Below are 13,662 nucleotides of genomic sequence, written 5' to 3' on the forward strand. Positions count from 1 at the left end.
TGGTGGGACACATAACATTCCCTACAGCCCTACAGAGCTGTATTGCCTGCTATATGGATGTTTCCATAGCCCTCATCCACACTGGGAATCCCCCACCGTCCATGCTTAGATGCAACAAGAGCAATCTAATGAAATTAATCAGCCTAAAGAGAAACCTGAAACACAACATAAGCTGTAGTTTAAAATTTAGAAGTAGACAAACTAAACTGCCTCTAAAGTTTGTAGCATACCATTCAAGGTCATGTCTCTGAAACAGGCAGTCATTCATTCATTCATGAAGGGCCTGATCCAAAATTCATTGATGTCCACGAGAGTTTGCTTTGACTTCAAGGGTTTTAGCTCAGACCCTGAAAGGGTGATGGCATATTGAGAAAATGTCCTTCTAGTTAGTGTTTTACGATTGCAGCACAAGATCCTACCTATACAATGGCTACTTGACACATGAACACTGGGACGGCATGTGTTAAAAGCCATAATGACTGAAGGTTAAAGATTCATATGCAACTGAAGTGATTTGTTTGGGGATTTTTAGCCCAGTGACACTTTACTACATTAATTCTTGTTTGATAATGTTAAGAGTTAACATAATTAAGTCATTCATCCACATTACTCACAATGACTTGCTAAATTTCATTTGGAAAAACAAATCTTTTAAGTAAATAAAAAAAAATCCTCACTAAACCAATTTAAAAAGAAAATTAACAATAAATTGCTTTCTAGGCTGAACAAGTATATACCAAGTTATCGCCTGCAATAATTTTTTATGGTATTAAAATATCCTAAAAATCATAATTAATAATGGAATGTCTTAGAGCCCTTTATCCACAGAAGCATGAACAGTGCTGATATAGTTTTCAGTTACAGTTTATAAAAAAAATGCTGACCCAACCCACTTGCCTCTCCCAGCAATAACTTTTCTCCCACTAGACTCTTCCTGAATAATCTAACGTAAAAGTAAAAGCAACCTGAAAGGTAGGAGCTCACTTTGCACATAACTCGGGATTATGAGTTTCCAGCAGTAATAGCAGCGTCTTTCTCTCAAAATGACTGTTTGCCCTGATCTTACTGGCTAATTGAATTGTACAATGAGATGGGTAGTTTGGGTGAGTGCTTAAAGCAGATTAAGGGCCACTGCTGTGCTGGTGCAAAGGGGACTTAAAGTTACACTAAATGTACAGCATGGGAGTCTCACAGTGTGGCACTGCCCTAAATGGAGTTCTGGATCTGCAGTGCCTCCTTTGCAGCACTCAGGGGAGAGGGATGGTGCCACAGAAGTGTCTGACTCCACCCGCATGCTGTAGAGTGAGTTCCTTGTACAGATCTAACTGGTAACAATTTCTCCCTCCCCAAAATATTTTCATATCACAAAGTGGCAGCACCAAAACTTGCTAACTTGTAAATAATCACAGTACAAACTCTTAATTTACAAATATATAAAGCAGCAAAAAGTCCTGTGGCACCTTATAGACTAACAGACGTTTTGGAGCATGAGCTTTCGTGGGTGACTACCCACTTCGTCAGATGCATGTCATCAGATGCATCTGACGAAGTGGGTATTCACCCATGAAAGCTCATGCTCCAAAACGTCTGTTAGTCTATAAGGTGCCACAGGACTCTTTGCTGCTTTTACAGATCCAGACTAACACGGCTACCCCTCTGATACTAAATATATAAAGGACTCACAGCAATTTTTGCAATTACAATTTTTAAGGACCCACAAGCTGCTATACCCAAAGGAACAATGTTGGCCATTCTGATTACAGCTGTTGCCTACCTAGGAGTTGCAATATGTGTAGGTAAGTAGTGAACATCTGTTTTGTGTCACAATTAATATAGTTAAGTAGGTTTAGAGCTCTATACACATATGAATGGTCAACCTCATCATTACTTTTGATCTGGAGGATTTGCTATGCAGTTAGACAACTGTTTTGGCTTTATAGTATTTAAAAAACAAAACAAACCATTCAACAAAAGCAAAAATCTCCATGTGGCATCTGGGTGAAATTTGAGCAAATGAGTGCTTACATATGGGTAGAGAGATTCTTTTTATATTATAAAGAAACTCCATAATGCCAAATGATTCAGCAACAAAGACCATCCATGTACAGTACAGAAGAACAAACTGGTTTCATAGTAAAGGGTAGGAGAATTACCACAAATCAATCTGCTCACGATTTTGCTCCTCTGTCACATGGAAGTTCTCCAAGTGGCCTCCAGCTGCTCTCCTGCTGGCATTACTGCACACACAAGTGACAGAGTTACATGCAAACTCTGAATCTTCACATCTCAAGACAGGAAAAATCAATTAATTCCCTAAAGAAGAAATGTTAGGCCACAAGGTGCCCTATGGCACTGGAGTTTGGAAATGATAGTTCAACAAAACAGACACAGGATAGAACACAGGCTTGTACTGCAGGCGTCATCTGTGTAAGACAAACATTCAATGAAATTCTCATTACAAAGGGTTCAATTAATCTTTGATCAAGAAATAAAGGTTTCTTTCCACTTTAACAGTGCTGCAAGAAACAATTTAGTAAGTGGCACTCTTCCCCTTTGAATATGTGCCCTAGCATGTACTAGGGCTCTGTGAGAAACTTCCTTTTGAAGGAGAGAGAAAAGAAAAGTCTTCCAACATTTTGGATGTTGGTACCTCATGCAAAAGTAGATATGTTATACCTCTTACCCAGGGCCGTCCTTAGGATTTATGGGGCCCTAGGCAGTATTATTAAACTGGTGCCCCTATGCCGGATGGCAGCCCAAGCTCACAGCCTGGTGGGGGAGGGGGAGGAGGGACTTGACAGCAAAGGATAATGAGGCCATGGCTACACTAGAGAGTTGCAGCACTGGTGAGGGGGTTACAGCGCTGCAACTTAGGATGTGGCCACACTTGCAAAGCACGGCCAGCGCTGCAACTCCCTGATTGCAGCGCTGGCTGTACACCCGCTCGAGCCTCGGGTGTAGCGATTCCAGCGCTGGTGATCCAGCACTGGTCAGCAAGTGTGGACCCCACCAGCGCTTTTATTGACCTCCGGGGTATAAGGAGGTATCGCAGAATTCCTGTCCACAACAAACCGGAAGAAGGGGGGAGCTCGGAGTTCAGCCAAACTGCTTATTTAAAAAACAAACACAGCTCCTGTTTGCTGAGCGAGCAGAGGCAGGCAGGGGAATTACTTTGGAATGTTCACAGCTGTTTGCTTGAAGAGAGAAACAGCACGCTCACACGGCAGAGGGGGAGGGGGAAGTCCATGTTGAGCAGATGCTTATCTGGTCTGATGGTTATTTAGGAGTGCATAATTTGCATTTAGTGAATGAGAGAGGGGTGGGGGAAGGGGTCAGAACTTTTAAAATGATTGAAGGTAGGCACTGTGTGTCTTCCAGTCCTTAGAACTTGCAAGGCAGGGAGCTGAGAACAGTGTCAGCTCCAAAAATCCAATCTCTCTGTCTCTCCCACGCTCCCTGTCACATTCCACCCCACCCCCCTCTTTTGAAAAGCACGCTGCAGCCACTTGAATGCTGGGATAGCTGCCCACAATGCACCACTCCCAACAGCGCTGCAAATGCGGCCACACTGCAGCGCTGGTAGCTGTCAGTGTGGCCACACTGCAGCGCTGGCCCTACACAGCTGTACGAACACAGCTGTAACTACCAGCGCTGCAGAACTGTAAGTGTAGCCATGGCCTGAGATGCCCAGCCTGCCTCATGGTGGCGGAGAGTCACAGTTCCCTGCAGAGACTTCCATGCACTCTCCCTCATGCAGAATGGACATGAAGAAAGTACCTAATTAAAAGCACTAAAATTTGGGAATAAAAAATGTCAGTCACAGGTTTTTTGATATGCCCTGAAGTTTGTCAGAGATTTATTTGCAAAAACTTCATAGTAAGGGTGAGTCAGCTGTCCTGCTGAATACAACATTACATATAATGGAATACATGATGCAGCTCTTCTCTGTTTTACATTTTCTTCATCAGTATTTCTAAGTTGAATTTATATTTTAAATGTACTCAAATCTTAAGCCAGCATTCCAGATTACTACATATTTAACTCACTGAAACAAAGACATTCTTTTAAATTAATCAGAGAGATTTAGTGTGTTCATAACAATGTTCATTGCTTTTAGAAAAAGGGAACAGTAATTTACTTTGTGTGATCTCCATAACAAGAGACATGGTTATGAAATTTCACCAACTTTAAAAAAATATGTTTCCAAAGATTTTAGGTATAACAAGGATTTTGTCTTACTAAGGTACTGATTTTGCTGGAGGGTTCTTTTAAAACTAGTTTGTCGGATAGTCAGAAGTAAAGAAAGGGAACTCTTTGTCCAGCTATCTGGAAGGGAAGGACTGTTGTCCCTTTAAGGGCTCTCTTCAGTGGGGAGTGGGGGGAGAGGTGGTGAAGGGATGGACAGAAAGGACAGGAAGACTTGGAAGCACTTTTTTTTTTAACTATAGTAATTAAAATGTTATTTTAGATAAGGGAGGTCTTTTGAAGGATTTATTTAAAAAACTATGTGTGAAGATCCACACATTTAAGGCTAAAGATGATTGTGCTTCTAAAACTCTATGCAAGCATTTTTTAGAAATGTGATTTTATAATATTCACCAGCTCACTAATGAAATATTTTTAAAGCAAATTTTAAACTAAGGTCCTGTAGACTGACATGTTCTGTGTAAATATTACATTAATGCACAACTGTTTTTGTCAGTAAAGTCAGAAACTGACAGTATAAAAATTTATTTGGGCATAAGCTTTCGTGGACATCTGATGAAATGGGTTCTAGTCCACAAAAGCTTATGCCCAAATAATTTGTTAGTCTTTGAGGTGAAACAAGGACTCCTTGTGTCCTTGTTTTTGCTGATACAGACTAACAGGACTACCACTCTGAAACCTGTCAGTATATACCTTGGGTTGGCAAATGCCTGTTAAATGGCTTTATTACCCCTTGAATGTCTCTTTAACAGTTTCAATGTTGTGCTAATAGGTCTGGCAGGCTGGAGGTTTTTTCACTTTTAACTACTAGATTCCCTCCCAAGGAAGACTCACCAGGCTAGAGCAGCCATCTGTGGGAGCCTGCAGGAAGGGTCAGAACAGGGATAGGAAAACAAGGGCGTGGACACTAAGACCCAGTGGTGCCCCAAATTTTCAGGTGCCCTACGCAGCTGCCTATGTTGCCTATGCCTAAGGACGGCCCTGCTCTTACCCTAGCCATATTCAAACTGTGGTAACTGCATTCTGTGTACCTGCATTCCCCCTGCAATTTCAGTTTCAGAATTCAGAAAGTGAATTCTGCTTCAAACCTGTGTAATGTGGCTCTGTTCTGTTAAGCAGTTGCTGCACTTCAACCCTAGAGGGGGCTACATTTCAGTGGTGGATGCGGTCATTTCTGTTTGTAGATCAGCTTCTACATATAGAATGGTATTTTGGGATCCTTAAACCATTTTTGTTTGGATATGTTTGAAAAAAACTATAGAAAGTTACACATTAGCAGCTAAAGCTGTTGAGATCAGAGCTCCATAAGTTCACTTCATGTGTTTCTTCCTACTTGTGGGGGGAACAAACAAAAAGAGAGTGATCATAAATATCATTAGTAACAAAGAGACTTTGGACCAAATTCTCACCCCAGGTAAATCAGTACAACTCTATTGACTTCAATGGAGCTACAATGTTTTAAACAGCAGCTGATGATTTGGACCTATGAAGCCAGTGGGAACCTTGGTTAGACAAGAAATGTATGCTCAGACCCTAAACTGTTTGGCAACATGACTGTTTTTGAATATTGGTAGTTTTAGAAGGGTCATAGATGGACCTTTTACTTCACTACATCAATTCCAAGTTAGTTCAGATAATTTTCTGCTGATTGCCAAAGTACCTAGTGTTCCACTCCCATGAGTAAGGCAGTCCCTCTCTCCCCCACTGGCCCAGGGTCACAAGCTAGAGAAGTGAACTTATTCTACTGAAAAGTAATGCTCTGTGGGATAAAATGGAAGCACCCATTTGTACACAGTCCATGCAGGCTAAGCTTCAAAGTATGGGGGAGGGGGGGACATTCTTCTGTTGTCACAAGAAAGGGAAATAATCACATGCTGTTTTTTTCCCCAGCTGCGTGTGTTGTACGTGATGCTACTGGGAACACCAATGACACAGTTGTATCTGGAATGAACTGTAATGGATCCTCTGCCTGTACTCTTGGCTACGACTTTTCCAGCTGTAAAGCCCAAGAATGTCGTTATGGGCTGATGAACAATTTCCAGGTTTTAACATGTTTTATTTATATACTATGCAAATTCATAAACAATACAAGCACACACACACACACAAAATGATACATACACATATATAAACCCACACACTTTGTTTACTGACAGTTAAGGCTGCATCAAGACACACGCCCCTAACTCAAAACCTGAAAACCACAGAAATAAGCTACAAAGAGATGAGTCCTGCCTTGCTTGCCACTTTCACATTGCCTACAACACCCAAGAGTTCTCTCCAACACGCCATAAAGCTTTTTAGCTTTACCTCCAAAAAATACTAAAAAGAAGTCCATGCCCCTGCATCATGAAACTGACACTTTAGGGAAAAGCCTTAAGTGATCTTAGCTGCTTCTATATCAAGAGATCAGCACACCTGACTGCCACACATTCCGTACATCTGAGGAGTTATTTTGCCTTAAAGTTGCTGAGGTCACTGTTAAGGTTTTATGCTGATTGTAATGGGAGTTAGGCACCTAAATACCTTTAAAGATTTGGCTCCTGGTCTTTCTGTGCCTCAGTTTCCAAACTGTAAACTGAGGTAATGTTATTTCCTTACCTCACAGGGGGTTTTGCTGAGGTACTCTGGTAACTGGGACCATATAAATAGCGACGATGGATAGGTGTATCCTATTCATGAGCCTGACAGTTCTTTACTTTTGTTGCTTCTAAAGGTTATGAGCATGGTTTCCGGCTTTGGTCCTCTAATCACTGCAGGAATCTTTTCTGCGACCCTCTCGTCAGCTCTAGCCTCACTTGTCAGTGCACCAAAGGTTTTCCAGGTACAATAAAGAGCATCAATTTCCTTCTACCCTACTTTGCTCCCAACATATGTAATTCGCTGAACTATATCTTCTTCCCAGCAGTGATATAAAATATTTTAGAAAGGTCTTATTATTTATATAGAAAGAGACATGGCATACTGATCTGAGCATGGGATTGAGAGGCAAGAGCTGTGGGGTTCCTGCGTTTAAACCCCAGCTCTGCTACAGACTTGCTGTGTGATTTAGACAGGTCACTAATTTGTGCCTCAGTTTCCCCCATTTAACTATATCTCATGGGTCTTGTAAGACTTATCTGGTAAGTGCCTGTAACACACTGAGTGAGTGTTAAGCATCATTGATTTTATTTAGCTACTGTACTCTAGGGGGTTGATTATCACTTTATTTCAGTGCTTAGATAGCATGATGATAAACATCTTTGAAATAGATAGATACAATTATTGCTTATTAGAGCATGTGTTGTTTTGGGTCAGCTTTTCCTAGTATGAAAAAACTTTTTCTAATGCAAAAAGTACTATTAAATTCTGATTTATCTCCCAGGCTCTTTGCAAGGATAACATCTACAAAGCACTCCACTTCTTTGCTAAAGGACATGGGAAGAACAACGAACCTCTCAGAGGATATGTTCTGACTTTCATTATTGCTATGGCATTCATTCTGATTGGTTTGTATATTTGTTCCAATTGCCTGCTATAATTTAGAAACAAATACCTGAGAATTTAAATTCATTTTCATAAAAATATCTACTATTAAATCCCTCTTCATCTTGGCATTTAATTTAATGTGTTTTTAATTCATTTCATTTTGCAAGAAAGTAAAAAGTGCAACGAGTGCAGAACGCATTTTACGTTGCCACTGGTTATTAATGCATCCTGTTCTTAAATAATTAAACAAATACTCATCACAGCTGCTAACTGGTGGGCTCACCAACCAATGGTTCAGCTAGTTCTTCCCACACATTACTCTTGACCCACCTAACTGTGGCTCAAGGCAAGAACATTTGTTATTTTGGCCATTGACCTCCTTCTATAAAATCCTCAAAGCAAACACTCAGGGCAAAAGAATCTTAACCGAATCCACTGATGAAATGTTTGATGTACAAGGAATAGGTGAGACATTAACACCCACTTTAGAGGTGCCAGTATTAAGTTATAGTGAGAAGCAAAAGTAATACTGAAATTGTATAAATCAGATAATTTTAAACGTAGGTCCAGGCCAGAGAAATCTATAAACTGGTTAAGAAATTGTATGAGGCTTAATTATACTCCCACTGAAAGCAATGGCAAAAATTCCTTTATCCTTAGATGCAGTAGGATCAGGCCCATAATGTGAACAGGAAATATAAGTGAACTATGGCAATTTGTTATTACTGCCATTATGGTGTTATTTTAAAAGGTGCTAAACATCCACAGCTCCAGTTAATTTCAATGGGAGAGGTACATGCTCATCACCTTAGGAAATCTGGCACAGACACTAAGACACTTCATACACTTTCCATTTGGCATTAATTTCAAATCTCTTTTAAGTACTATACAAACCAAACTGATTTTGCAAACCTTCCACACAGAAAATTCCCACTGACTTCTGCACAAGCTCACAGCACTGGTCCTTGGAGATTCCCGCTATTGCTTTCCAGTATTTATTTGATCATTATGAGCAGCAGTTTGGGATGTCTGGATTTTTTGAAGTTAATTTTTCATAATTTTTCAAATTCAAGCTGTGTGACATGTTGCTTTAGAATGTCTCTTAAAAAGCAAAAAAAAATGAATTCACCATCACCCTTTTGCTTTTAAGAAGTGCATCATCTGCTCAATTACATTTTTAAAATACTGAAACCAAAATTAAAGGCCAGATTATGATGCCTTTCCATTGGATAGTCTCTTACATCACAAGGAGCGTCATTAAAGTCAATTATATCATTTGTGGGGTCAGGTAGTACCCAATATGAGTAAGAGTTTCACAATCTGGCCCTAAATTAGCTCCCTCCCCACCCCTGGAAAGATACCCAGGTTTTGCAGGTGTAACTTGAACTTCTCCAATATGCAAGTATTAGTGCTTTGTGAGGAAACAGCTGTCTAACCCCAGTGCCATCAGAAACAGATGCACATGAAATCTAACTTATGCTTCTTTCTTGCAGCTGAACTGAACACCATTGCTCCCATCATCTCCAACTTCTTCCTGGCTTCATATGCGCTTATTAACTTCTCCTGCTTTCATGCATCATATGCAAAATCTCCAGGTTAGTTTTAGGGCCCACCATGAACTGAATGTAGGCATCACAGTCTGTGATATCAAAATAGCATAATAAGGTAACTTAACATTTAGCTGCTGTCCAGCGAAAGTTCCAGCATCTTTAAAATGACCAGGCTACATGATAGAGACAAGTAGGGTGAGGTCATATCTTTTATTGCACCAATGTCTGTTGGTGAAAGAGAGAAGCGTTCGAGCTCCACAGAGCTCTTCTTTCCCAGACCTGAAGAGAAATAATAAATAAAAGATAAAATAAAATGTCTGACAAAAGATATTAGCTCACCCAACTTGTCTCTCTCAGATCCTGGGACCAACGTGGCTATGACAACACTGCAAACAAATAAAATATACAATGTGCAGCCTGATCATGCTCCCACTGAAGACAGTGACTTATCTCTACAAGTTAAGATTAATGGTTCTCTCTCAAACTGTAATTTGGCTCTGGAAATATATACCTTTATGCTTCTTGCAGCTGCACAGTATGGAAGGGAGCAAAACAATGGGAAACGCTGTGGTGGAATCCAGTGGAGGGTAAAAGCTACTACATGAGATGCTTTCTCGGCTACATAATCACTTCCACCTCCCCCTTTGCAAAACTCCATGTGGTCCATCAGTCACTGGGAGAAAGTGGGTAAACCAGGAATTGCGGGAAGGGAAAAAGCCACATCAAGTAGCACGATCTTCTCCCCAATAAATGCTGAAGCTCTGCAGGGCATTTTGTAGTAAGTTATTAATAATAGTAAAACTATTATTTGAAATGGCAGCCCCTATAGTGGGTTACATAGAGCAACAATGAACCAACAAAACAGTGGCAGCATAGTTAGTGGGCCTGCCATAGCTATTAGCAGGGTTGTAGAGAAATTTCAGAGAGTCCCTCCACACGGATGACTGGGATCCATGAGGCCTCTGCTTAATGTTTTGGTCCAAGCGCTGACCCCTAACTAATCTGTACCACTGGAAGTCCTGGACGGGGGAGGAGAGAGAAGAGGATGAAGGACCTCTCTCCAGTTCTATGCAACAGGGGAGCATCCAGGTGTACTTGTAGCACCATGGGCAGAGTAATCCTCTTTATTTTCATGAATGAAAGGTTAACAGCCAGAAATAAGGAGAATCATCTGAACGATGCCCTTTTTGACCAGCAGTAAAGGCAATTTTCCGCTGCTGCAAATCAATTATTTATTTCAAACAGTAGAGAAATACACTCTTTATTTCCAGTGTGAAAAAAGCCACAGTGGCGGCATAAATATACATATCAAGTCCCTTCCCACAAGTCTGCATGTTACCAGTTGTGCAGAAGGCAGAAAAAATAAGCACTTCTGCTAATTATCTGCCGAGCTGAACAAATGCAAATCTGCTCTGTGCTGCCATAGAGCTCAGTACAAATTACCTCTGTGCTCTTCATGTGTGCATCAGTCATGATTCTGAAACTACTTAACATTTCATATAAAACCATAGCAATTTTTCCCCCTTATTTTTCTTGCTTCCTTTGGCTAATTTCTTCGCCTCCTGTCAATTCACAGTGATAGATGTTCCTAATTGCAAGGCTGCAGGACAGTAAATTTCTTCACAGTGGTGCCTTCTCATTCCATCATTATTATGGTGATCCATGTTAGGGTACTGGGGACCTCTTTATATCTTTAGTGTTTTTCCCTCGCCAAAGAATCTGTTCTGAAGAACACCTGGTAGAGACGCACAAACCGTGGAGGTTCACTCTTTGACTCATCATTTTAATTGCTAGCAGGGGAAGTATTCAATATCACCGCTCAAGAACAGTAGGAATAATACCTTTCTAAAGTCAATTGCAATTTTTTTTTCAGTGATCCCAAATGATTTCTAAGTTTAAAAGGCAGGAGCACTTATAATATTGGGATATAGTCTCCTCTTGGAGCGTGTGTAACTCCCATTAACATTAATGAGAGTTATATAAATGCATCAAAAAGGAGATAATAATCTATTACCTGCAGTTATAGAAAAATTCATTTTCAGTTCTGAATCAGTGATCTATGATTTGGCAAAAGCATGTAAATGCACTGGCTGTTTAAAACCAAACTGGAGAAAGCCATCAAAGAGGTACTGCAGGGAACAATCCTGCAGTAGCCAGGGGAAGGGACTTCAGAGACCCCAATTGTCTGAATATCCAAGAGGTCTCAACACAATCTTCATCCTTTTGCATACAAAATTATATTAAATACTTAACAAGAGCCCTTTTACAACACACTCATTTCCATCTGCAGGGGCGGCTCCAGGCACCAGCACGCCAAGCGCATGCCTGGGGCGGCATGTGAGGGCGGCAGGCAGGTTGCCTTCGGTGGCATGCCTGCGGAGGGTCTGCTGGTCCCGCGGCTTCGGCGGACCTCCCGCAGGCGTGCTGCTGAATCCGTGGGACCGGGGACCTCCCGCAGGCAAGCCACCGAAGGCCGCCTGCCTGCCATGCTTGGGGCGGCAAAATACCTAGAGCCACCCCTGTCCATCTGCAGGCAGTGCAAATATACCTTCCACCTTTTCCATCTCTGATTTTTCTGATTCTAATTTAAATAGGCTGGAGACCTGCATTCAAGTATTACAACATGTGGGTGTCACTTTTTGGAGCCATGCTGTGCTGTGGTGTCATGTTTGTCATCAACTGGTGGGCAGCTCTCATCACTTATGCCATTGAGCTCTTCCTCTATATTTATGTGACATACAAGAAGCCAGGTGAGACTGAAAAAGTTGTTTATTGTTTTTTGTTCATGATGTGCAGTTAACTGTGGTTGTCGTAGTCATCCCTAAGGCTACTGCCTAGGCCCTGTGGTCATTCCTTTTTCAACATAACTTCTGCCATGAGGAGGACTGGAGGCCCCAGGCACTACGGACAGCGCACAATGAATAACAGAGAAATACCATTCTACAGATTTCTCAAGGCAAAACCTCATTGTATTGTGGGTATTGCAAGCAGCTCAAGGCCTGGTTTATACACAAAGTTCGTGGCACCAGTTTAACTTAAGATATGATTTAAAACCAATTCAGTTAAGCAGATGTACATTTGTGTGGGGATGCTCTGAAATCAATTTGAACCTGGCTTATATAATAGTGCAATCTAACTGATATAAATTTAGCATAAACAGATATTAGAGTGTTCACACAGAGGTTTGCATGGGTTTCATTAAACCAGTTTTTTAATCTGATTCAAGTTAAACCAATGTAACTTCTGTGTGCAGAAAAGGTCCAAGAGTGGTAGAGAATTTGGGATAAGTGGGTATTAAAAAGTATAACTAAGAAATCACAAGAATACTACTTTAAAATTTCCAAAACATGGTGCCCTAATAAAGGTCCTTTCTCTGTGGCACATTTAATCCATCCCTTTTGGAAGCAGAAAGGAGATATCCTAATCACAAACTCCAGCTCTTGTTAGGAGGTATAAACTCTGTTACTCATTCCTAGATCAAAAGTCTAATCCTTACTTTCAGCCTGCAGCTTTCATCTGATCCTCTCAGCCAGCCCCTTCTGCTGCTAGAACCACCTCTGGGGAGAAACTTCTGAGGGAGCTTTTTAAGAAACAGCTCCTCTCTGCCCCCGAACACACACCTCCTTATCAGGCTTTAGCAACCAGCAGTCGAGCTCAGTTGGTCTTAACAGACTCACCTGCGCAAAGGAACCAAGCTGTTCTTTCAGCTTTTAAATCCAGAAATGACTAATCTGCTACACCCCTCTTTGGAGTCTTAAATCAGAATGGTCACTACTTTCAGGGTATTTCTTCACAGCAGAGTTAACTGGGCTACTTACCTTAGTGTCGCCCTTACCCCTACTTGCCGTCACACACAAGACCCTCTCACCAGAGTTTGTGGTGCTTTCAACCTCGGTGTGGGTTACAGCCTGGGTTCCTCTTTCACTCAGGTTGGTTACTCACCCATTTTCTAATGAGGGTGTAGGCTATCTCACCAGAGTGCTGATGATAGTCCTCCAGTGCCTAGAAGGATGAACAAGTACCAGGAAAGAATCCTAGACCACCTCAGCTTACTGCTGTACAAAGAACCACAGACTATGCCTTCCAGACGCCCTAGTGATATGGACAGGGAAATGCAGAACCAAAGAGAACAGAGTAACTCAGGCAGGGCTTTGCTCTGTGGGTGTTCACACCCAGACAAGACCAAGCAGGTGCTCAGACCTGTATTCCAATTACCAGGGTTAATTCTGCAGTGAAGACATACTCTCAGACTGAAAAAGCAACAAGCTTCCCAGCTCATACATTTGCACATAAACTCTCTCCCCCTTCCACCAGGAGAGAAGCACATCTACTAACTACCAATATGAGATGTTACATTCTTTACTGACAGCTGAGTGATACTCAGAAAGGTGTGACATTCTTTCCTACCTTGGAAAAGAAAATCAAAAAGGCCATATTC

At 41.4% G+C, this 13,662-nt stretch overlaps 1 protein-coding gene across 2 annotated transcripts in view; it reads left to right on the forward strand.

The window, feature by feature from the left end:
• SLC12A1 (solute carrier family 12 member 1) overlaps positions 1-13,662 on the forward strand; it is a 66,134-nt gene that overhangs the window by 24,851 nt on the left and 27,621 nt on the right. For both annotated transcript variants that reach the window (XM_050966895.1, XM_050966896.1), the window contains exons 9-14: positions 1,712-1,796; positions 6,097-6,248; positions 6,923-7,030; positions 7,571-7,694; positions 9,168-9,269; positions 11,819-11,974. In XM_050966895.1, the coding sequence (XP_050822852.1) occupies positions 1,712-1,796; positions 6,097-6,248; positions 6,923-7,030; positions 7,571-7,694; positions 9,168-9,269; positions 11,819-11,974 (727 nt within the window). The remainder of the gene's footprint in view (positions 1-1,711; positions 1,797-6,096; positions 6,249-6,922; positions 7,031-7,570; positions 7,695-9,167; positions 9,270-11,818; positions 11,975-13,662) is intronic.

This window comes from Gopherus flavomarginatus, chromosome 9 (genome assembly GCF_025201925.1).
Source record: "Gopherus flavomarginatus isolate rGopFla2 chromosome 9, rGopFla2.mat.asm, whole genome shotgun sequence".
Taxonomy (NCBI): Eukaryota; Metazoa; Chordata; order Testudines; family Testudinidae; genus Gopherus; species Gopherus flavomarginatus.